General features: G+C 33.3%; 1 protein-coding gene across 10 annotated transcripts in view; it reads right to left on the reverse strand.

Moving 5' to 3' along the window:
• CDH18 (cadherin 18) overlaps positions 1–18,719 on the reverse strand; it is a 1,123,324-nt gene that overhangs the window by 114,766 nt on the left and 989,839 nt on the right. For all 10 annotated transcript variants that reach the window (XM_025387876.1, XM_025387869.1, XM_025387867.1 and 7 more), the window contains one exon: positions 12,335–12,522. In XM_025387876.1, coding sequence (XP_025243661.1) covers positions 12,335–12,522 — 188 coding nt within the window. The remainder of the gene's footprint in view (positions 1–12,334; positions 12,523–18,719) is intronic.

Here is an 18,719-nt window from a genome sequence, read left to right on the forward strand (position 1 = left end):
CTTAATTTGTATCCCATAATTTCCATATATGTTCTTTCTTATTATAGTTATTTTTTCCTAGAAATTCTGCCATTTGTTGTGCTTTTCTTTTCTGTGATTTGAGAATTCCTGAAGTAGAAGGTTGTCATTGTTGCAGTTAATACATTTTCAGATTAAGGTCATTTTTTGTTTTCTGATGTTCTTCACTAATTTTTAATTGTATTTGGTCTATGACTTTAGTTGTCTTTAGCATTATATCTGTACTATTTTACTTTGAGTCCTTTAATGAGATAGTCTTGAAGACTAATATGTAGTCAGTTTTACTAAATATTCTATAGGCACTTGAATTAAATGATACAGCATCAGAATGCAGAGAATGATTTATTAAATATATCAATATATCAACCTCCTTATTAATTACATAATTCAATTATTCACATTTTCAAATACTTTATCTATCATGGACTGAAATTTGTGAGCTATAACCCTTTACCATTCTGTTTATAGACATAGCTCTTTGTATATATTGTGATTTCTTTGTGAATGTTGGTGAGTAACGTGCAACAGAGAGATTCATACTCACAGTGAATGGCTCACTTTAGGATTGTAAAGTGTTTTTCTGTTCCTTCTTTTTATTATTTCAGTTTGGATCCTATCATTGTGGGCACTGAAATCATATATCTTAGTTTCCTTTTTATGTATGTGGATTTTTATTATAATCTTATTTTTTTGTTTGTTTTAGTTACATCTGGTTTCCTTGTGTGAAGTTCTATTTCTGTTTATATATTTTTCTAGTGACTATCTCCATTCTTATAAATTTAGCTAATACTGTGTTATCATCATACAATAAATAGCAATTAAAATAAAATAGACTGTTTCCATCTCCTCCCATTTCTCTTAAATATTTGTAATTTTTAATTTTTGTTTACTTTTGTGCTCTTGGTAATGCTTACAGATCTCATATTTGACTTTTAGCTCGGACTTATACTTTTTCATTCTTAGTTATTACTAATAAAACTTTTTTTTAGCTTATAATTTTATTTTCTTAGGAAAAGAGATATTGTTTGTACACTTTTCAAGGCCTATGTTTACATTCTGATCAATTACCCTGATCCTGATGTTAAACACAGTCAGGGTTTTGCCTGTCATTTCCCATTAGTACTCACAAGTATTTCTTGGAAAGATACATTACTTCCCAAGAAAATATCCTTCATTCCACTCCCCCGCAAGAAATATAATTATTTATTGTTTCTAAATACAGAATTTTATATTGATACCAATTAAAGGTGCTAACTAATATTTAGGTAGATTATTCCATGTGGTCAGAATATTTTTTTAGTTTCATTTTATTTTTAATGACACAATAATTATACATATTTATGAGGTATAGGATATGAATATAAACTATCGACATATGTATACAATGTGTGATAATCAAACTAAGGTAATTAGCATATTGTAATGTTCAAGGTTTTTTGGTTGTAATCTCCATACTTGAAAGACAATGTGGGTGGATATAAAACCTTTGGCTGAATTTATTTTCTTGAGTATCCAAAGTCCACAGATGTTTAAAAATAATTTCCCATGCAAATATTTCACTGACCGCTTCCCATCTTTGAAAAGTTGGTTCTTTTTAATCTCTAAATTCATAACAATTTAAGCAAACCTATATTATTAACAGTTAGTATGGGCTGACATCTTGTATTATAACAATATATCATGTCTACTCAGTTTTCCCTAAGAGAAAGAATATTATCTAGTTCATTTCATAGTTCATGTATCTAAAATAATTCCTAGCACATGGAATTTGATTAATAGCTCTTTCTCCATCTCAAATACAGCTGTTTTCAGAGTACAAAAAGGTACTATTACATGGTTTAGATTTGATGGATAAAAATTTTAATATTATTTTTGAAATATAATAACACTGACCTATGCCCTAAACAATTAACATATATTAATTTATTTAATCTTCACAACACCTCTGTGAGGTGTAATTGTTCCCATCTACAAATGAGGAAACTAAGGCATAGGAAAGTTAAGAAACTCCTTATGGAAAATAGTCTGTAAGTGATATATCTGGGATTTAAACTCAGGGAGAAAAAGTGTATAAGTTGTGTCCTTAACCACTGTGCTATCCTGGTGGATATCTAAATAGCGAATAAGTAGTGTAATACAATGTTTCATTTTGATTATAAAGATAAACAAAATGTTTAGTGGAATATAATATCCTCACCATTTAAAGATACCTTCATCATCATCTTTTCAAAGTATTTATTATTAAGTTAAAAATGAACTGAGAAGTTTACTAAATCTAACTCCTAGAACTCTGAGTACCTTTGCAATTTCTTTAATTCACAGATGGCATAAGCTAAGAAACTAAAATGCTGTTGATAAAATTGTTTATCTTCTCAGCCCTTGCTAGAAGTGTTTATTCTGGCATAATTTTTACTTCCCCAGGCAATTGGGCTTCTCTTACTTTTCTTTAGCTACTGCTCAATATCCTAATTTAACAGCTCACTATCAATGAGTTGACACTGATTTCCATTTTAAATTTTAGTTTCTTAATTTCATCCTGTAACTCCTACTAATTACTTTTACATATCATTGCTCTTTCTAACTTGTAAAGTAGTACTTTCTCCTCTAACATTAATCCATTTCATATTACTGTAGTTAGTTATCGTTTTCCCATCACTCATTTTCCAGCCAGATTTACATATTCAGGACTTCTTAATGGTTTCTCATTAATCACTTCTATTATTCCTTAAATCACCCTATTATATTCTTCTCTGGAACTATATAATGATTATAAGTACAAGGATATTGAAATACTGTTTAGCCAAGTTGCCGTATGAGTCAATTATTCTTCGAGTTCAGAGAAGTTCTAAAATTCTATTCTAAGCAATAAGAGAAGAGACTATTTATGACCTCTTCTTTTTACTCCTATACTTCTATACTACACCAGCATCCAGATTTTAGTTACAACAGCGAGTAGATAGGGTCAATATCAACATTTTCATACGTAAAATTGTCATTTTAATCATTAAATAAAATGGCCTAGACCGGGAATAGTGACTGACATTATTATTATCTTTTTGTTTTCAGGAAAAGTATTTAACTTATATTATGGTATTTTGTTAAAACACAGGAAAAATTGTATGAATTTAAGCACTGTTTCTCCAGCGAGGCTTTTGTATTATGATATGCTTTGTGGCCCTTGTCAGAGGTCTGGCCTGGATGATGGACAGTCTGTGGAAACCAGAGTATATGCATAACCTTTCTCATCATAAATTTCTCTATACAGAAGAAAGTAATTCTTATTCATTGTGTATAATTCTAAGGACATTGATACAAATAAATATTACATGTTTGCTTTCTGTCATTTGAACACTGGAAAAATAAATGTAAAGTTCTTTCATTTCAAATAGCTTAAGTATACATTATATTATATTGAAAGTATGCTTATTATTTATATATAATTATGCATAAGCTCATATGTGTGTATATGTATATCTATGTGTTTTTGTGCATATGTGTGCATGTGTGTATATATATCGCATAAATAAAATAATTAAATATATCCACACATATACAAACTTACCAACAGCCCATGCATCTATATAGCTTAATTTATCAAGATGTTTCCTCAGATCATTAGTTTCCAAATACTGCACTGAACTGCATTTTAGGAATCAATTAACTTTCAATGTAGTTTCAAACGATTTATTACTCTAGGCCTATCATTATGCCTATAGATGAACAGCATGAAAAACAATTTACCCAATAGCATTTCTGTGTCAAAGTCATCCGAAATATAGTAATAGATTTTACTGAATTGAAACTTGGATTCCTCTCTCTGTCGGCTGTGGCTGAAAAGAATAACTTTTCAGACTTTAGAACCTTATAAGAATATAAAGCAGAAACTTAGTTGAGTTTTTTTTTTTTGATAATGAAATCCCTAAGCAATGCTCATATTTTGTAAGCAGTTCATTAGAATTGGGAATCTATTGTTTCTTATTTACAGTGTGTGATCATGTGTTTGCCCGTGTGTGATTATTCACAATGGGTTGGGATGACTCATTTATTACTCTTTGTGTTCAAAGTCTAAAAATGTTAAAATCTGTTAGTAAACAACATTCGATCCTTATTCTGTTACTAAATGCAAGTCAAAGGAATGACAATGTAATCCTCAATAAACACAATCCACTAAAAGACGAGAAATATAGTATGTAGAATAAATCTAGCATGGTTGTAGCTGAACGTATTTCATGTTTTTATCTTATAATTTACTTAAACTTTTAAAAACAAACTTATAACTTTTAGTGTTTACTCTTAACAACCATCTCAAATCATGTGTTAAATACAAAGGGTTTAATAATCTTTTACCCATGGTGCGGTATGGAAATCTTAAAAATACATAGTACTTGGTTATGAACGTGTTTTATGTCTCCTATAGGCAGGGACAGACTTGTAGTACACATAGATACACACTCAGGAAAATTATCAGTACATTCACAGTAAATTAATTTTTGAAAAATCTTATCCTATCAGAAGCAACAACTTTAAGAGGAAAATAAAACTGATAGGTTTTCTACACTGAGAAATTATAGAAATGCATATTTTGATGAGTGAAACTGAAAAGATAATCCAAAATGTATTTATGACTGAAATATACCTGAAAATGTTGTACTATAAATACGATATTTAATGTAAACTTAAAAAAAATTCTTCTCTTGAAGAAGCAGGAAGAGGAAGTTGATTGCCAAGAAACATGAAGACAGTATGTACGTTGTGTTGTAATATACACGTGGTATTTCATTCTTAGTTTGCTTCCAGTTAAATCAAATAACATGAAATAAAGACGGCAGCAAAATCATCACATGGATTGCTCTGGAAGTATAATTAAAAACTGGTGCAAAAATAGGAAGAAAAGAAGACAAGGAAAAAGAAGCTATTGAGGTAGTATTATATAGTAATCACCATTGAGGTAGTAGTAATTATTAGCCAGACATAGCTTAGAGCACAATTTTCACCTCATTTCATGTTTTCTATAATCACCCTGTAAAGTACTTACATAAGAAAACTGAAGCTTCAAAGAGTTGAGATAACGTCATAGATCTCCTAAATGACAAGACCAAGACTTATATTTCATTTTACAGTAAGGTTATATCTTCAAACACCTTTTGTTGACTTGAAGGACAAGTTTAAAAATTTTTGGCTTAAGTTAATTTGCATTGTATTTACAGTTGAATTAATTAGAAGGAAATGACAAAACAACAGTATTTGCTGAAAATCAGAAAGCCAAATAGAACCAGAAACCTAAAGAAAACAATATTTGGATCCACTTCTGTAAAGTGTGCAAATAGGAGCCATATAAGAAGAGCCTTTGAGAAAGGCTGCTAAGGAGAAGCACATCCCTAGCTACAAGAGGTTTATGTCAGAGAAAAGAGAGTACATCCAATTGCATTCATCCTTATCTTTTTCCCCCTTTCCACCCAGCCAGGCTTCATTAAACAATGAATGAAAGTTATCAAAGTTTATTTACAATGTACCACACCATGCACCAGTGAATTCAACTTGGCAATTTTCTGATTCCTTCGAATGATATGGACAGGAACGTGCAGACAGTCCTGCTGGCGGATTTATACAGAAGTGCTGATTTCGATCTGTGAGGAGATTAGCTGTTCTGCCTAGCTGGCTAAAGTGAACTGCCTTAAAGATTAAATAAGGAACAGCTTTTTAAGAACTGTTTTATCTTTTTTTTTCTGCCATCTGAATGAGTATCTCTGGAAGGTTAAAATCCATTGAGGTACATAGGTTTTTCAAATTGCAATTATTTATGCCCTAAAACGTACAGCAAGGAAATAACTCTGAGACTGATAATCCTAATCAGAAGGATCAAAAAATTACATGAATGCAACATGTACGTACCTCAGAGGAAATCTAGACTACATTAAAAAATATGTTCAAGGGAGGCCAGGTGCAGTGGCTCACACCTGTAATCTCAGCAGTTTGGGAGGCGGAAGCTGGCAGATCATTTGGGCTCAGGAGTGAGAGACCAGCTTGGGCAACATGGTGAGGCACCATTTCTACTAAAAATACAAAAAAAAAAAAAAAAAAAAGAAAAGAAAAAGAAAAAGAAAAAAGAAAAAATAGCCAGGTGTGGTGGTGCTCACCTGTGGTCCCAGCTACCAGGGAGACTGAAGTGGAAAAACCACTTTGGCACTAGGGATGGAGGTGGTGGCACTGAGTTCAGATCACACTGCACTGCACTCCAGCCTGGGTGACAGAGCAAGACTCTATCTCCAAACAAACAAACAAAAAATTACATTCAAGGAAAAAAGTGAAAGACAATTTGAACTTATTAAATGTCAAGAATATTTTTGGTACATCATCACTTACCATTTACAGAATTGAAACAATTCTGATCTCAAAAATGGGCATTGTGTGTATATGTACCAAATAGAATGAACTATTAATATTAAATTAATTAAATATGTGCACACACATTAACATATATAATTTTACCTTTGTTTTTCAGACCTCTAATTAATTGTAGCCATGTAAGGTGGTAAGATATGCGCATTGTCCTTAATTCTACAACTGATAGTTATACTTCAGATTATGTGTGTAATCAAACCATCCACTGTTACTTTCACTTTTTGCAAATATGAAGTTGTTTTCTATTTTATAAAGACAATAGGACTTAATACACAGGAACGCCACCACTGCACCTACACACATCCTCGCTACATCATTGCAAACTTACCCGCAGTCATTTGCTTCTACCTCTTGTCCTATGGTAACCTCAGAGAAGGAGGCATACTATCCTAGGTTGTTTCTTTGCACTTGTGATTTGGATTCTATTGAGGCTCATCTCTATCCACAATGCATCTTTTACAATTACTTATCCTCTCTTCAGTATCCCTAGACTACATCAGTATCCTTGTTGTCTTGTCTGTATTGAGCTTTTTATCCCTGTGCATAGAAACACTCTTGTCTCCCAACTTAAAATTAAAACACTTATTTCATTATGTTCTTGTTTGTTTGTTTTATAATCTTTCTCCAACACAAAGGTATGAACCTTCTCCAAGAAGACAGTGTTTTTCTATTTTTTTCCTCCCATATTTTTGCTTCCCATTCTCTCTCCACCACATCACAGTTAGTTTCTCCCTCCATTGTATCAAAGAATAATCATATATCTTCCATCTGAATATATAACATGAGTATGTGTTCAGACTCTGAAGACAGATACTCCAGTTCAGTTTTCTGTCGACTTTCTACTTGGGCACTATTTTTAGCACTTTGTGATTCAGTTTCTTTAGCTATAAAGAGGGGATAATAACACCCTCTTTCTCAAAATGTCACAGTAAGAATTAAAAGGACAATTATGGGTATATTAACTCAATCAAGACATTTCAATGTGCTTAAAATCTGTCTTGATACAGAGGAAATATTCTAACAAATATTAGTTGCTGCTACTATTTTTTTCTTCTTAAAGGCATTTTATTTTATTTTTTTATTTCCAACTTTTATTTTAAGTTCGATGGCACATGTGCAGGATATAAAGGTTTGTTACATAGGTAAATATGTGCCATGGTGGTCTGCTGCACAGATCAACCATCACCTATGTATTAATCCCAGCATCCCTTATCTATACTTGCTGACCCTCTCCCTTCTCCCACCCCGACTCCTATAGGCCCCAGTGTGTGTTGTTCCCCTCATGCGTCCATGTATTGTCATCATTTAGCTCCCACTTATAAGTCAGAGCATGTCGTATTTGGTTTTCTGTTCCCGCATTAGTTTGCCTAAATAATGGCCTTCAGCTCTATCTATGTCCCCACAAAGGACACTAATCTAGTTCCTTTTCATTGTTGCATAGTATTGCATAGTATATATGTACCATATTATCTTCACCTAGTCTATCATTGATGGACATTTAGGTTGATTCCATGTCTTTACTATTGTGAAGAGTCCTGCAATAAACATAGATGTGTATGTGTCTTTATAATAGAATGAATTATATTCCTTTGGGTATATACCCAGTAATGGGATTGCTGGATCAAAAGGTATTGCTACCTCTAGGTCTTTGAGGAATTGCCACACTGTCTTCCTGAATAGTTGAACTAATTTACACTTCTACCAACAGTGTAAAAGCATTCCTTTTTCTACACAACCTCGTCAGCATCTGTTGTTTTTTGACTTTTTAATAAAAGCCATTCTGACCGCTGTAAGATGGTATCACATTGTGGTTTAGATTTGCATTTCTCTAATGATCAGTGATATTGAGCTTTTTTTTATGTTTGTTGGCTGCATAACTGTCATCTTTTGGGAAGTGTCTGTCTGTTCACGTCCTTTGCCCACTTTTTAATGAAGCTGTTTTATTTCTTAAAAATATATTTAAGATACTTATAGATGCTAGATATCAGAGCTTTGTCAGATGCATAGATTACACAAATCTTCTCCCATTCTGTAAGTTGTCTGTTTAACCTGTTGATAGTTTCAGAAGCTATTTAGTTTAATTACTAGGTTGGTTCAAAAGTAATTGTGATTTTGCTACTAAAAGCAATGTGAAAACCCGCAATTACTTTTGCACCAACCTAACAGACCTTCTTTGTCAGTGTTTGCTTTTGCTGCCGTTGCTTTAGGCCTCTTTGTCATGATATCTTTGCCTGTGCCTATGTCCTGAAAGGTATTGCCTAGGTTTTTCTTCTAGAATTTTTATAGTTTTGGGTTTTACATTTAAGTCTTTAATGCATATTGAATTGATTTTTGTATGTAGTATAAGGAAGGAGGTCAGTTTCAATTTTCTGCATATGGCTAGCCAGTTGTCCCAGCACAATTTATTAAATAGGGTATCCTTTCTCCATTGCTTGTTTTTGTCAGGTTTGTCAAAGATCAGATGGTGGTAGGTATGCAGTCTTTATGTCTGGGTTTTGTATTGTTCTCCATTGGTCTGTGTGTCTTTTTTTTTTTTTTTTTTTTTTGTACCAGTACCATGTTGTTTTGGTTACTGTAGCACTGTAATATAGTTTGAAGTCAGATAACATAATGCCTCCAGCTTTCTTTTTGCTTAGGATTGCCTTGGCTACTCAGGCTTTTTGGTTTCATATAAATTTTAAATTATTTTTTTCTAATTCTGTGAAGAATGTTAATGATAGTTTCATGGAAATAGCACTGAATCTATAGGTTGCTTTGGGCAGTATGGCCATTTTCATGGTATTGATTCTTCTTATCCATGAGCATGGAATGTTTTTCATTTGTTTTTGTCATCTCTGATTTCTTTGAGCAGTGGTTTGTAGTTCTTCTTGAATAGGTCCTTTGCTTCCCTTGTTAGCCATACTGCTAGGTATTTTACTCTTTTTGTGGTGATTGTGAATGAGAGTTCATTCATGATTTGTTTCAGACTTGCCTATTGTCGGTGTATAGGAATGCTAGTGATTTTGCATGTTGATGTTGTATCCTGAGACTTTGCTGAAGTTGCTTATCAGCTTAAGTAGCTTTTGGGCTGAGATGAGGAAGTTTCCTACATATAGGGTTATGTCATCTGCAAAAAAATAAAATTTGATTTCCTCTCTTCCTTTCTGAATACCTTTATTATTTTTTCTCTTGCTTGATTGCCCTGGCCAGAAGCTTTATAAGTGAAGGAGAAATAAAATCCTTTCCAGACAAACAAATGCTGAGTGAATTCATTACCACCATATCTGCCTTACAAGAGCTTCTGAAGGAAGTATTAAATATGGAAAGGAAAAATTGTTATCAGCCTAAAAAACACACTGAAATACACAGACCAGTGACACTATGAAGCAAACATATAAACAACTGTGCAAAATAACCAGCTAGCATCATGATAACTGGATCAAATACACTCATAACAATACTAACCTTAAATGTAAATAGGCTAAATGCCCCCATAAAAAGACACAGAGTGGCAAGCTGGACAAAGAGCCAAGACCCATTGGTATGCTGTTTTCAAAAGACCCATCTCATGTGCAAAGACACTCATAGGCTCATAAAGGGATGAAGACAAATTTACCAAGCAAATGGAAAACAGGAAAAAGCAGGGTTTGCAATCCTAGTTTCTGACAGAACAGACTTTAAACCAAAAAAGATCGAAAAAGACAAAAAGAAGAGCATTACATAATGGTAAAGGATTCAATTCAACAAGAAGTAACTACACTAAATATATATGGACTCAATACAGGAGCACCCAGATTCATACAGCAAGCTCTTACAGACCTTCAAGGAGACATAGACTCCCACACAATAATAGTGGGAGACTTAAAACCTCACTGACAATGTGAGACAGATCATCAAGACAGAAAAGTAATAAAGATATTTAGGACCTGAACTCAGTTCTGGCTCCAGAAGATAGCTATTTAGTAGATTCTGACAGTTATCTGCAGGACTCTCCACTCCAAAACAACAGAATATACGTTCTCCTCGTTGCCACGTGACGCTTACCCTAAAGTTGATCAAATACAACCTGCTAATGATAATCACCCAGTCAATCGTACTTCCTTTAGCCAAATCCAATTAATTTTTATAATCCAAAATTGTTTTAAATTTTGAGAACAGTTTACTTTTCTGATGACTAGCTATCTCCTGAACAGCATCCCTTGGGAATATTCAATGCCAACATTCTCTCCTATTATTTGAAGATTTCCTCCAAGATTATATTTCCTTCCTTTTCATGCTTGTTTCTTAAAATAAGTGTTCCCTAGTTGTCAGGATTAATATTTTAGAAAAAATTAATCCCGTTTACCTGAATTATTTTAAGTAAAGAAGCTACCCATAAAATGAAAGGCAGGCAATCCTCTTCTCACCTTTGTATCCACATTATCATCCATTAATTACTCTAATATTTATTGAATGCCAACTCTGTGTCAGAAAAAAATGCTAGATGTTGGGAATGCAGTGATAAGTTAACACACAGTCTTGGCATCATGTTGCTTAATTCAGCAATCAGAAATCTTGACATCAAATTAGATCTAGTCACTTCTTTCTTACATCTCTTCAATGGCTTTCCATTTAGCAAAATTAAACAAGGCCTTGTGTGGTCTTGTACCCACTGACCGCATTCCTTATTCCCTCTACTCTGGATTCAGTCACATTATTTTGATCCCTTAAATGTGCCATGTTTCACTCACCTCAGGCACCTGGTACATTTTCTGTCTTCCTGAAATAGTCATCCTTACAGTCTATACTTAACTCACCCCCAGGCTTCTTTCAATTCTCTCTTTAACTATTATGGAATACCAGAAAGAATTAAATATTCTAGATTTTTCCCCTGTAGCACTATATAACTCTTCTTCATAGAAAACATATTATTGATCCAGGAATGTATGTGATATTTGATTAATGTCTGTCCACGTCCACAGATTAGAAGCTGTGTGCATGTAGGGGCTGAGGTTCTGCCTTTGCTCCACACTTATCCTTTTTATTCTTTGCTTAGCTCATGTGGAACATAGCAACTGACACATTGAAGGAACTCAAAATAAATACATTTGTTAAGTAAAGATATGCAAATTGTCTCTTTTCATTATCACCTTGACCTATGTTTGACAATCTGAGAAAAAAAAATTTACAATGAGAAAATATTTTAGGTGAAGACATTGATATTTTATATATATCAGTGGTGACTGTTGTTCTCTAAGTGTTTAAAATCAAGTTATTCTTAGAACTTCTCCAAGGTAGTATTCAACAGACAAGTTAATATTCAATTTTAAATCAATATAAAATTATACTTACTAGAAGAATTAATGAGATATCATACAATCCAAATAGAAAAGTATATGTATACAAGTGGCTAATTAGATGGATAAATAGATAGATAGATAGACGACAGACTCACATCAACATCTACAGTAGGCACATTAGAATAAAGTATCTCAGCCTGTTTTCTAAATAGTTGTACTCTAGAATCACCTGGAGTACATTTTAAGATGGCAAATATCTCAGCCTCCTTGGCCATCCTCTCTGGCTATAAAATAATCACCATAGCCTTATTATGATGATGCTTTGATTCTTTGCATTTCATTGAAATTACTTTTATTTAATTCTTGACTATTATCATTGGGACATTTCAGGAAGATTAGAGACAAAACAAACAAAGATGGAGAGAAACATTGTTAGTGTAGTCTACATCAGATCTTCCCACCTTAGCAAAATATATTTTCTGAAGAAAAGATCTAAACAGTCGTCAAACAATAATTAAAATGTAATTATATCACAAAGTGACACTATTTTATCATTTTAATGGCCTGACAGCATGAATTATTCATACCTCTGCCAAATTTCCATTCAGGAAAAGATGAGTGAGTTGCCTGAATCACAAAAAGTATGTTCTTTTTACCTTCTTTAAAGAAAGGATTCCTTCTCTGGTCTCTTTGTCAGTGGAGATTGAGAATATCCCCATGCCATCACCATTTATGATGGAGTAGGTCATGTCAGCATTTGAGCCAGTATCGGCATCATTTGCCTTGATTTTCCCAACAGCTGAACCAACTTGAGCTGACTCAGGAACATATAGCTGATAATGTTCTGGAAGACATTTCATATTAAATATATTTAAATACAATGTTCATGAAATAATCTTACAAGAAAAAGACAAATATTTAGAGTACATATTCAAATGAACATTTTATGAGGTAATGCATCAAATGGGCTTTTTTAGATTTTAAAAGTAGACTATTCAGTAATTAAATACTAGATTTATATAAACTTTAAAAGGTATGTAAAACACTTTGCATGAAAAGATTTGTATATTTGAATATGAAATATTTTATTAGCTCTAAACCCTTAAACTACAGACAATTAGAGGAGAGGTCAAGTTTTCATTCTGATTCTGAACCAAAACTGAATTAGTCAAGTATTAGTGTAATCCCAATTTATACTTCCCTGCATTGTAACATGTGACGTTCAAATACAAAAGTCTGGAAACAAAAAGTGTGGAAATGTAGAATTCAACAGAAAAACAAGATAAAATGCATAGCCTATTTGTGAATATAGATAATTATTTTTATCAAGTATAGTGAGATATACAGTCATGTCAGAGAAAGTGAAAGTATTTATGTATTTCTTTAGCATAAATTCCCTATCAGCTTCTAAAAAGGATTTGAGGTGGCTTCATAATCAAGTTTTAAATAATATAAAGTTATTAAAATTTTTACAAATCGATTACAGAGTTGAAGTATGAGAAAGTAAATGTCTATGTAAAATTAAACAGCATTTGTGAATTAGCATTAATTTTGACAGCTAGTATTTTAGGTGAAGACACTGATATTTTATATATGCCAGTGGGGATTATTGTTCTCTAAGTGTTTAAAACCAATTTATTCTTAGAACTCTGCTGTGGTAGTATTCAACAGACAAGTTAATATTCAATTTTAAATCAATATAAAATTATAATTACTGGAAGAAGAATTAATGTGATTTCATGCAATCCAAATAGAAAAGTATATGTACACAAGTAGCTAGACAGATGGATAGATCGACAGATAGATAGATTAGATAGATAGCTAACAATTTTAAAGCACTGTTAATTTTATACTCTCATTGTCTAATAGGTACAAATATCATTTTTCCAAAGTTTGTCCTGATATTAAATGTCAAATGGAACCGTTTCTATAGTGCTTATATTAGGAAGCATAATGAACATGTTTTTAATAATTGTTTTATTCACAAGTTAAAAAAGCTTATTAGAGCAATTTATTATAGAAAATTCAAAACATTATAAATAACAGAAGCCCAGGAATCTTGAATTAAAATGTAATTTAATAAAATAATTTCTACAAGATTAAATTAATAGTGATTCAATGCTATACAAGGATATAGTTAGACTATATGGATAAGTGAATGCACAATCTCTACAAAAATAATTTCAGTAAGACAATCATTTGTCATTAGTGGTAGGATACTGAAAACAGAAGTCTAATCTAGTGAATGTTGAAAATATATTTTTGTTATTATTGTGATAAGAACACTTAATATGAGATCTATCCTATAAACAAATTTCTACACAACACAGCATTGCTATTCATAGAAACAGTGTTTTCCAGCAGATCTCTAGGACTTACTCATTTTGCATTATGATAATTTAATATTTGCTGATTAGCAACTCCTCATTCACCTTCCCTAGTCCCAGGTAACAACCACTCCATTCTTGATTGTATGAATTTTACTATTTTATATACCTCATCTAATTGAAATCATGCAGTACTATATTTGCCCTTCAGTGACTGGTTGATTTCATTCAGCCTACTGTCCTCAGTATTCATCCATGTTGTTGTATATTGCAAGATCTCTTTTTGTAAAGCTAAATACTATCCCATTGTATGACAAACCACATTTTTCTCTACATTCTCTGTCTATGGACATTTAGATTGTTTCCACATCTTAGCTATTGTGAATACTGCTGCAATACACATAGGAATGCTAACATTTATCTGTAATCCTGATTTCAATTTTTAAAATAAATACTTAGAAGTGTGGTCATTAGGTCATGCAGTAATTTTACTTTTAATTTTTGAGGGATCTTTATACTATATTCTGTAGATGCTACGCAAGTTCACATTTCTACCAACAGTGTGCAAGGGTTCAAAGGTCTTCACATCCTCAACAATACTTTTCTGTCATTGGCTTTTTTTCATAAATATCCATCCTGACAGGTATGAGGTGTTATCATACTGTAGTTTTGATTTGCATTTCCATGATGACTGGTGACATTGAGAATCTTTATACATACCTATTGTCCATTTGAATGTGTTCTTTAGAGAAACAGCTACTCAGGTCTTAGGCCCATTTTTTAATCAGGTTATTGATGATTTTTTTCCTTCCTTCTTCTTCTCCTTCTCCCTCTCCTCCTCCCTTTCTCTCTCACCTCCATCTCTCCCTCCCCTTCTTTACCCATTCCCCCTCTCCTTCTTCCTCCTCCTTCTCCTTTTCCTTCTTCTTCTCTTTCTTCTTCTCCTTCTTTCTTTTCATTATTGAGTTGTAGGAGTTTTATTTTGGAAATCAGCCTTTTAGCAGACATGGCTTGCAAATATTTTATTCCACTCCATAGGCTGCTTTTCACTCTGAAGATGGTTTCCTTTGCTGCGTTAAAAATTTATAACTTGATATAGTCCCATTTGTCTATTTTTGTTATTATTGCCTGGGATTTGTGGGTCATATCAGATTAAATATTATCAAGACTAATGTCATAAGGCTTTACCCCTATTTTTTTAAGAGTTGTGCAGTTTCAGATTTTATGTTTAACTTGTTAATCCAGTTTGAATTGGTGTTTGTGTATGATGTACAAAAAGAAGACATTTTCATTCTTCTGTATATAGATATTGAGTTTTCACTGCATTGGTTTTTTTTTTGTTTGTTTTGTTTTGTTTTTTGAGATGGGGTCTCGCACTCGCTGGAGTACAATGGTACATCTGGGCTCACTGCAACCTCCGCCGCTGGGTTCACACGATTCTCCTGCTTCAACCTCCCGAGTAGCTGTGATTACAGGCACACACCACCATACATGGCTAATTTTTTGTATTTTTAGTAGAGACAGGGTTTCACTATGTTGGCCGGACTGGTCTCGAACTCCTGACCTTGTGATCCTCCTGCCTCTGCCTTCCAAAGTGCTCCGATTACAGGCGTGAGCTACCTCGCCTGACCTGTTTTTAAAGAGACTATCCTTTTCCTACTGTGTATTCGTAGCAACCTTGTTGAAGATGATTTTACTACCTATGTCTGGATTTATTTAGAGACTACTCTGTTCCACGGGCCTACATATCTGTCTGTATGCCATTACCATACTATTTTAATTACTGCAGCATTTTAAAATATTTTGAAATCAGCAAGTGTGATGCCTCCAGCTTTGTTCTTCTTTTTCAACATTGTTTTGGTTCTTCAGGGCCTTTTTCTTTCCACATATATTTTAGAATTGTTCTTTGCTATCTCTGTAAAAAATGTCATTTGGATTTTGACAGGGATTTTACTGTACTTGTAGAGTTAAAATATAGTGTAGACATTTTATGAGAGTGCCACAGATAACATTACGCACAGAAAAAGTTAATGCTTTTGCATTAAGATCAGGAACAAAGCAAGGATGCCCACTCTTACCGCTTATTTTCAAAATAGTACTGAAAGACATAGCCAGAGCAATTAAGCATGTAAATAAAATAAAAGGGAACTAAATCAGAGTGAAATAAGTAAAACTGTCCTTGTTTGTAGATAATATAATATTACATATATAAAAAAATACAGGGTCCACAAAAAACAAAAATTGTTATAACTAATAAAAAAATTCAGTAATGTTGCAGACATAAAATCAACATAAAAATTAGTTGCATTTACACATACTAATAAAAATTTTTGAAAAAATTAAAAAAACAATCCCATTTATAATAGCATTGAAATGAATTCAATCTGTGTAAATAAACTAAGGAAGTGAAAGTCTCATGCACTGAAAACTATAAAACATGGATGAAAAATGTAAAAAGACAAAAGGAAGTGAAGGACTTACACACTGTAAACTAGAAAACATGGATGAAAAATATAAAAAGACAAATAAATTGAAAGACATTCAGTGTTCATGGTTTAAAATATTTATTTGAACCGGGTGCAGTGGCTCGAGACCAGTTGGAGACCAGCCTGACCAACATGGTGAAACCCCATCCCTACTAAAAATACAAAATTAGCTGGGTGTGTTGTTGCATGCCTGTAATTCCAGCTACTTGGGAGACTGAGGCAGGAGAATCGCTTGAACCTGGGAGGCAGAGGTTGCAGTGAGCCAAGGTTGTGCCACTGCACTCCAGCCTGGGTGACAGAGTGAGACTCAGTCTCAAAAAAGAAAAAAATTGATAAACTTCTAAAGACAAAATGTGTAATTTTAAATGTATATGTATAGATACTAAGGGTTGACACATGTGTTCACGTATGTGTTTGTGTTTATTCAATATTCAAGAAATATTTTTCTCAGTTCTCTTTCATAAGCATTGGAGAATACACCTGACATAAACTCACAGCAAAGTGAAGAAAACATTAGCTTTTAGTTTAATTAAACTAAATGTCCAAATAAAGTACTTTCAACCAACGTATCTTTTCCTGTGTAAAGCACCCTCTTCTTTTAGACAAATGATCCTTTGACCTTAACCATATGGTTTTATCAAGATCTACCATTACTAAAAGATCTATCTTCCTTGATTCTGTGAATTGACATGGAAGAGCATGAGACCCAAGCGTTTATAGGATCCCTTCTTCCTTCTCACAGTTGATTGGTGAAGGGTAAGCAGCTGTTTCAAACATCTCCCAGAAGAGCATATTTCTCAAAAATGTTGAACTGGAACTAGAAAATAACTTTCATCTCTTTTTAGTGGCACATCTATGAAATACTAAGAAAAGGCTTTTGCCAATGGTCATGTTTCCAAAATTCATGTTGAAAGCCCAAATCTAAAGGCATAAAGTCAGCATCAAAGAGAAGCCATGTGATTTGCACTGGCCTTGAAAATACCATGATGTTCCTGAAAAGTCACATCTATAATGGGACACTGTTTTGTTCAACAAAATATATAGACATATTACAAAATAAATTAGTACAAATTCTCTAAAATATTTTGAGACAGAGACTAGAAGGAGTTGATTTTTTTGGATGCTATGGTCTCCAAAGTCCAACTAAACCAGAATTACCCACAATTACATAAACCTTCAAAAACCTGTCAAGTAGTTAATACTGGGATGGTAACACTAGAAAACCAGAGATGTCTTAGTTAACAGAGATAAATAAATACATTACAGAATTACTATGATGATAGCATTATAAAAAAGGTTGTTTTTACAAAGCAGATTGAAAAAAACTATTCAAATGGGTCCCAAAAAACTCATGGCCCAGAAAACATTCAGGCTGAGTCTTAAAATATGAAACAGATTCCTGGTACAGGAAGATTATGTTTATGGGAAAAAAACCGTGATAATTCTTGATACATTTTAAGAATTGCAAGAATAGTAACTTCCCCATTCACTATGTCCCATTAAACAAAATGAAGTACATTCAGATTAATATTTTGCACACTCTCCATTGAGTTGATAATTATAATTTGTTCATTATGAGTCAACTTTTAGTAGGCAGCCTTCAAGGTGGCCCCATTTTTTTATGCCTCCTGCTGTTCATGTCCTTGAGTAATCATTTCCTCTTGTATGTTGGCTAGATATGAATGTTGGCTCACTTATGATGAAGTGAGTTCAGCAAAAGTAATCAGATGCCTCTTACAAGACTAGGTTACAAAAAGACTGTGGTTTCTATCACAGGAACACTTTCTCACTCCCTCTTGTATCACTGACAGTGTTGGCTATATATAGTGGCTCACTGATGATGGAATGAGTTCAGCAAAAGTAATAGGATGTCTCTTACAAGACTAAATTACAAAAGGAATGTGGCTTCTATCACGGGAACACTTTCTCACTCCCTCTCGTATCACTCTCTGGGGCAAGCTATCTGTCACGTTTTCTTGAAGCCCATAGAGCAAGTGACTGATGCCTGCCAATAGCCATGTGAGTAAGCTGGAAGCAGAAACCAGCTCCACTTCCACTGAGGTAAGCCTTTGGGCAAGACCTCAGCCCCTGCTGACTTCTACACTGGAATCTCATAAGCATGAACCAAAGGCACTCATCTAAACCATAGCTAGATTCCTGACCTAAAGAAATTGTGAAATAATAAATATTAGTTGTTTTAATCTGCCAAATTGGAATGCTTTGCCACA

This window comes from Theropithecus gelada, chromosome 6 (genome assembly GCF_003255815.1).
Source record: "Theropithecus gelada isolate Dixy chromosome 6, Tgel_1.0, whole genome shotgun sequence".
NCBI lineage: Eukaryota > Metazoa > Chordata > Mammalia > Primates > Cercopithecidae > Theropithecus > Theropithecus gelada.